The sequence below is a fragment of the Anguilla anguilla genome, chromosome 1 (assembly GCF_013347855.1).
Source record: "Anguilla anguilla isolate fAngAng1 chromosome 1, fAngAng1.pri, whole genome shotgun sequence".
In the NCBI taxonomy this organism is placed as follows: Eukaryota; Metazoa; Chordata; class Actinopteri; order Anguilliformes; family Anguillidae; genus Anguilla; species Anguilla anguilla.
Window position 1 is genome coordinate 28349733 of NC_049201.1, and position 7692 is coordinate 28357424.

General features: G+C 39.3%; 1 protein-coding gene across 1 annotated transcript; it reads left to right on the forward strand.

The window, feature by feature from the left end:
- On the forward strand, positions 1–7414 carry traf3ip2a (TRAF3 interacting protein 2a). The gene is made up of 8 exons (XM_035408040.1): positions 1–160; positions 1448–1622; positions 2883–3064; positions 4231–4319; positions 4422–4490; positions 5274–5378; positions 5741–5815; positions 6261–7414. The coding sequence occupies exons 1-8, from the start codon at positions 97–99 to the stop codon at positions 6405–6407; spliced, it is 906 nt and encodes a 301-aa protein (XP_035263931.1). The 5' UTR covers positions 1–96; the 3' UTR covers positions 6408–7414.
- Positions 7415–7692: the final 278 nt, after the last annotated feature.

A 7692-nucleotide genomic window follows, 5' to 3' on the forward strand; every position in this document is an offset into this window, starting at 1 on the left:
CAGGGCAGGTCAGAGAGCCTCCCCAGTAAGGACACGGGGTACGAGTCTCAGGATGTGTTGGAAGCTCCGCTGCCACTGAGGTCTGACATTGGCTGCATGATGGGGCCCCGGGACCCTTACGGCAACAGATCAGGCTGTGGCCCCCCCATGGCAGGTCCCAGTGAGTGAAAATGATTCTTTTATTATTTATACTTATAGAAAAAGCACCTGTCAGGGTGACTTGCACATTCAAACTGATTGCAGATGTATATGCTGGTCTCTCTCTTTCTCTCTCTCCCCCTCTATATATATATATATATATATATATATATATATATATATATATATATATAATAAAACCAGAAATATCAGTGTTTTCCACAGGTTGAGAATTTATTTGTGCCAGTCGACTTTGTGTACGTGTACATGTTTGGGCCTGGCGGAAGGATTGTTTGCAGTGTTTTTTTAATTGTATTGTAACTGTCTAGAGGTTACTAATTTTGCTGCACATTGTTCACATTTTGTGTGAATTTTACTGAATTTGCAAAACTTTAAATATTTGTTATCTGGCACAGATACGGTCGGATGATTACTGTCTTTCTAATTATGTTGACGTTCAGGCACTGTCCTCCCTACTCTGCTCTACATGTGCCAAGAGGGAGGGGGGAGGGCCAGCTCACACAGCAAAACAAGTCAGCTGTATATCACTTTGACATTTAAAAGAAAGAATAACGAATACAAAAGTATAGTGTGTTGCTTAAATACCGAAAAATCATTTTTGGCAGGGAGAAATCTATTTAGGCTGTCCAACCAAATAAATTCATTGTATAGGAAACACTGAATATGATGGCAATGTATACTGTACTCCAAATATGTGAGAAGAACCACATTGAACCATAGTTAAATATGATTGAGTTTACAGTAGTCTGTTGTGGCCTGCTTTGTTGGAATTTATACCACTCACAATGAAACTGAGTGTCTTTCCTGAGGTTTGCGTTATTCTCTAATTTGGGCATTTCACATACTGTAGTATACGCATTCATAGGTGGCTCGTCGTGTTATTTTTGATGCACCGGTTTACTGTACCATGAAGCTTGAACTTTTTCTGATGGTGGAATATTATTTTAATCTAATTGTACATAGTCTCGCATAGCCAGACCTATCTCCACGCTTCGTTTCAGCGCTGTGCCAGCGCTGGAGAAAGGTCTGGCTCAACTCATTATCATTCCGGTATGGGGGGTGGCGTACACTTTTGTCAAGCATGCTTTCTAATGTGTTTGCAGTTTGATTTAATTCCGCAGGCTAGGTGGTGAGAACAGTTTGTATTTTTTCGCCCTATAGAGAATTTAATTATGCTTACAGTCTCCCCCACCCAAACCCAAAAAAATGAGACCGTTTAATATCAATGAATGATAAATAAGCATTCACTTATTTTAGATTAGCTTGACCCTCTTTTTCTCATTCACAGACATTCGTCCCTTGAACTGTGGGTGCCTTCACCCTCAACACTGCCTTGATCTTCCAAGAGGTGCCATGGATTCTAGAATGTTTTTGCATCATCAGCCTTTTGGCCACAGCCCCCACCTGTGTAATTGCCCTTTGCAACAGGCAGAAGTCAGACAGCAGGGAAGGCCTGAAAGCAGGTAAATAAAACTCTTCTGGGAATTATTTTAGGGATTTCCTCACTTCTTTGTATCTTTTTCCCACCTTTTGTTTTATTTAAATGGCTGATTTTTTATTTCACAAGATGGTACAATAAAATGTACTTAGATTGTCCACAAATAATTAACAAAGCAGGCTGCTTCTGCTCAGTATTTTGCGTATACTTAAAAATGGTAACATCAGTCCATTGTGTCTTATAAGTTTACCAGTTATTCACAGGTAATGTTACCCTGTTAAAATATGTTGAATGGCTGGTCTTTATAATTTATCTCAGACAAAGAGCACAGTGTGTTAGGATCAGAATACAGTACTTTACTGGAATACTTTGATGAGCAGCAGCATGTGTTGGCCTGATGCTGTGTTCTCTCACATGCTTGATAAAGATTAGCAAAGAAGACTTTATAGTGTAAACAAGACAGGTCCCCAAGTATTACAGTACTAGTGAAGTTTATGTACCTTAATCAAAACAAAGATGCATTAGGGGAAAAAAAAAAAAGATTTTATAATGAAGGTAATAGACAACTCCTGTACACTGGATCTCCTGCCAACATGACCTTAAACTGAGATTTAATATCAGAAACATCCAAACGTTCTGATCTATTTGGCCTTCTTCAGGGATTTTCTGTAGTCTTAATGTCCTAATGCAAATCCAATTTGCACGTACAGTGAAAAGAAAAATTGTATTTATTAACTTGTATTTTGCTTAATACATTTGACCATGGCTAACAATGTAATTCAGGGAAACTACCCTGAAAAGCAGAATTCAATTTTCATTGATTCAATACATTTTTCAGATTAACTTTGAGGTGCGCTCTAAAGCCACATTCACATGACAAGAATCAAACTCTGTGTTCAGCGTAAGGCGGTGGCTACACAAGAAGAATCGAGTGCTGGCAAGTGTTGAAACTTGACGTCATCCATCCAGGAAAGACATTGGTTTGGGAAACTGTAACAAGCGGTGATAGTAGTAGGTTGTCTGCCATATTGTGAATGCAAAAATCCTGTACAAAGCTGGACGTGCTTCAAAAGGTCAGCTTCAAACAAGTTTAAAGTTCAAATCACATTTAAACTTTGAGGATCCTAACTCGGCATTAATTGTGATCTGTGCGCTACGCCAGGCTTAGCATTGCTGCCAAGTCGGGCGTCAACTCTCCCTCCATAGGAATGTAATAGTTTGACGCCGTGTTGGGCTTTTGGATGCGGATCATGTGCAAGCAGCCTTAAATGTGCCACTACTGCAGGATTTCTGGAAGCTTCCTTGGCCCACATGCGCCCAACGCAGAGTGCAGCGTTAATGTGCCACGCTATGACACCCCGCCACAGGAGGTGATGTCAGAGGTCAATGTACTCCCATCATCGTCTCCTTCGAGGGGCTCCACTGCACAGGGCACCAGGAAGACCATCAGCCTGCCGGATGAGTGCCGTGAGTGTACACCAATGTTAAAAAAACAGCACCGCTGGAAATCGTCAAGCATACACAAGTCAGGAGGCTGACATGAAACCAATCATAAATAAGAACTTACATCATCATCATCATATTCATTCATTTTGCTAGACTAGAGACTTCCAAGGGCATTGTGGCAGACAAACAAATAACAAATTTTTGAGGAAGCTAGACCTAGCCACCAATATCACTCCTCATCTTTCATTAGCCAGTACGTGGGTCAATGTGGGATTTGCATGGGCCTTTTGACTGAGCTAAACCATCTGTAACATTTGGCATCACAATCAACAGATCTTTCTTTCCAAAATGATAGTTCAATATTGAAAATAACCACCAGAGCATACCAGTTTACAAGAGGAGACAGCAACACCACAGATATTTAATGCAAAGCTAATCAGACTCAGGCACTACACAAGTGAAGGAAATTAGACACTACAGACACGTACTTGACCCTCTTAAGAATTAATCAATATTGCAGTAAATGATCCTATATAAAATTGGTAAGGGCTTTGTAGCTGTTGTAGAAGTGCAGTGGTGGGTTTTCCATGAATGCCTGAAGACAGACAAAGACTAACAGGTCGGTCTGATACAGGCAATTCACTGAAGGGTCATAGTAGAGACCGAGTGGTAGGACATGAAAGAGGGGGGGTCTCCTAAGCAACTAAAGGTGAAAGAATGGAGTGAAAACCTAGCTGGGGTGTAGGGTCTGACAAGGGCTACACGAAAGAAGCCATGCCACAAGTTGCAGAGTGGCAGTGTGGAGTGGCAGTAGACATGGGCCAAAATATTGCACAATTTTGATCCAGGGTACTGCCGTTTTACCCTTGAGATACTTACTTAACCCGAATTGCCTCAGTAAATATGCTTTAACTGTAAATACATAACGTAAATATACTTTTACGTTATGTACAAACGTTATTTTTTCTTTTTTTGTAACCATGTATCTGCAAGCGTAAATGTTTGGAGTACTGTACATAAATAGTCGTAGGTCTTGTAGCAACATAGGGTAGAATCGTGGGGCTGTATCACGTGTGTCACTTGTTTTTATTCTCCTATTGCTGTTAAGATGTAGTACTTTTTTGTTCAGATTGGGATTTAGCTTTTTTGTTTTGGAATTGATTTTAACCTTTCTCTAAAACTTTTAGGCAATGTTTTTGTCACCTACTCTGTGGATACTGCGTCTGAAATAGTTCCTTTTGTGGAATTTATGACCAATCAAGGATTTCGTCCTGCTGTAAGTTAAAAGTCCTTAAATTGGTTCATAAATAACCTCATTTAAAACTGGTTAAAAAAAAATAAAAATAAGAAAAGGTGTTTCTGATTTACCTTTTTCTAGATTGACATATTTGATAACCCAATAAGACGTATGGACATCACAAAGTGGATGGACAGCTATTTAAAAGATGTATGTATATGGATTTCTCATCTTTGTTATTTTGAATGTTCAAATGACCTTTAAAGCATACTAGGATATTCGCATAAATTACTGTGTATCAGTATGATGAGAATTGTTCAGTCAGCAACTGTAGAGGTCTTAGCCTACCAGGCCCTTTGCGATTATTGATCTCACCAGTGCTGTCTTTCTTCTTAATGATATTCCAAACAGTTAATTTTGGTAAACCTAAAGTTTTGCCTATTTGCATTTTTTTCTTATTTTTCATTTTTTCATAATGGCTTCCTTGACTTTCATTGACACAGCTCTGGTCCTTACGTTGACAAAAGCCAATAACAGACCACAAAGGCAAACAAAAGACTAGAATCAAGACAAGACACTGAAAGCTCTCTCATACCTGCACTAAGGTAGCAATTGAGCACACCTGACCAAACAGAAACACCTGTGAAGCCACTTGTCCCAAACATTATGGTGCCCTGAAATGGGGGGGGGGACTATGTATAAGAAGTGCTGTAATTTCTTCCTGGTGAAACCAAAATGTATAAAAAATACCATTTAATGAAAGCAGAGAATTTGCACTTTAACCATGTGTAAATTACAAATCTAAAATAAATTACATTTATATGGTTCTTCATAAAACCTGTGCTCATTTTGAAGGTCTCTTGTAACGTGGAATAAAGAGCATAGGATAGAGAATGAACCCTGAATTTTCTGGAGGCAGTGGATCCAGGACTCAGCATCATCTTTAACAGTTAAGTTTGTTCATAATTAATCATAACATTGTCGTATTTCCAGAAATCAGTGCTGATCATCATAGCCATCAGTCCACAGTATAAGCTGGACATTGAGGGGCCTCGGCAGGATGAACATGGCCTGCACACCAAATACATCCACTCGATGGTAAGGTCCTCGGCTTACTGAAATCTTTCAGTCTGCATATGAGTGGGGCTATCATATGCCATCAGTGATGCACTGTTTTAAATCCCTGCAGAGCTTTGGCAAACTTTTAAATTATAGAATGAGTAGCAGCAGAAATTTGTAGAAATCCATCTCTCTAAACTCGGTACTTAATTTATGAGTTTGATTCCCAGGTAGGACTGTCCTGAAGTGCCCTTTAGAATGATACTTAAATTAAGCTGGTTAACAAATAAATTGATATTAACTATGCAATGTAATAGGCAAATAGCCAGTAATTCTCATAGAAGAGGTTGAAAAATGTTTGATGTTCTAAATTGTATTTTTTTTTCTCTCACATCTTTCAGATGCAAAATGAGTTCATCCAGCAAGGCAGCTTAAACTTCAGATTCATCCCCGTGCTCTTCCCAAATGCAACCCAGGTGAGTCCAGTCTGCATCAGCACTCCATTAGCCAGGATTTCAGGACAGAAAAACATTAGTTATTAAGAAAGCTAATGTTTGAACAAGCTTATTGAATTGTTCTGTTAAATATGTAGACTCATCTCGCTCATCTGGCAGCATAAAAAGAAAACACAGACACAATACAGTGCTTTACAGTGGCTATACATTTTGTACTCTTAAAAATGAAACTTGTGAATTCTGACTGATGTACAATTCTGCCAGTGATGCAATTTACTGTAAACAAAGTGGTTTGTTTTGAGATGTAGTGAAGGTGGGACTTTATAAAAATCATTGATTTACCAAATTATACAATTTACCTACATATAATTCCTTATATGTTCCTTCAATTTTTTTCCTCAAAAAAGTTATAGAATTTTGTATTAGGAATGCAGTAAGAACACTGCAACATAATTTCCCTACACAGAGACATGTGCCTGGGTGGCTCCTCAACACAAGGATCTACCGGTGGCCCAGGGACGTGGAGGACCTCCTGCTCAGACTACTCCGGGAGGAGAGGTACATCCTGCCCCCCTTGGGCAAGGAGCTAACCCTCAGCATCTCCCCCATGTGACCAATGAAGGCCCTGGTATCTGTCCTGACGGAGCACCTCCAAACCCTCTCTGCTCATCCTGTTGCCATTGTACCAAGTAGCAACACCCCCCCCCCCCCCCCCTGCAACAAACGGCTCTGTGGTATCAACACGCGTGTCCAGTTACCATGGGTTAAACCTCAAAAATGACGTTTTTAAAAATGGGAAAGCAAAACCTTTGTCAGTTCTGTTTAATGTGAAACAGAATATCGTGTGAAAGTATCAAAAAATGTGTTAGCTCAGGGACATGTGGGACCCACTGCATTTCTTTTCAGGCTCAATGAACCATCAGCAGCAGCTAATTTCACCTAGCATACATGCTGGAAATGGTTTTTAGCGGATGAAGGTTTGGAACATTCAATTGTGCACATTAAAGGCTAATTGTTTGTGACAGAGCTGGACAGACCTCAGGAGACAGTATTTGATTATACTGGTATAAAGAAAAAGGTTCAAAAATGGGGTTAATCAATCATTTTATAGCAGTTTTTTTCTGAGGGAATTTATCACACAATGGCTTAACATCTCTATAGAAGAAATTAATTTTTTTATTATATACATGCTATCACCCAAAATTTACTACAGAATGAAATTTACCTTACTCTGATACAAACCTGGTGTGTACTTCTGCCCTTCTCACCAGCTTGACTTTACACTGCCAATGATTCTCAGGCTGACGTCCTATATAGTGTATTTACTGAATAATGGGTTAACTATGTACAGGTATGTGACTGAGGAGCAGATTAAATGTATGCCATATTGTCAATAATGTACTGTCATTATAAACTGTGTGACTGTATTTGTGCACACTTGCCTGCGTGTATCGGTATGTGCATGTGTATAACTACTCCTGTAGCCTGCCACTGATCTACTTAAACTGATACCAAGTCAGGGAAAATAAAGTTATTACTGTGCATCGACTCCTCAAAACTTCTGACTGTGTTTATCAGAAACCATGAAATGGTGATTACAAGCCAACATGGTTGTATAGCAAAAATAAACACAATGAAAATACTTAAATTGTAAACACAGGAAGATTTTAACCATGTTGGTTCAAAGCATTGGTGGTCTAAGCTTCCCAACAAATGATAAAGATCTGCAATGGTCTTTAATCATTAATTAGATTCACCACAAGGGGACACCATTTAGCTGACTTCTATCAGCAGATCTGAGGTGTTTTTTTTTTCAGTCATTCCCCACCACTACCTTGGTGTGAATGGGCCCATTAGTTAAACCCTGTAGTAGTGTTGACAACCTCACTTATTGATTA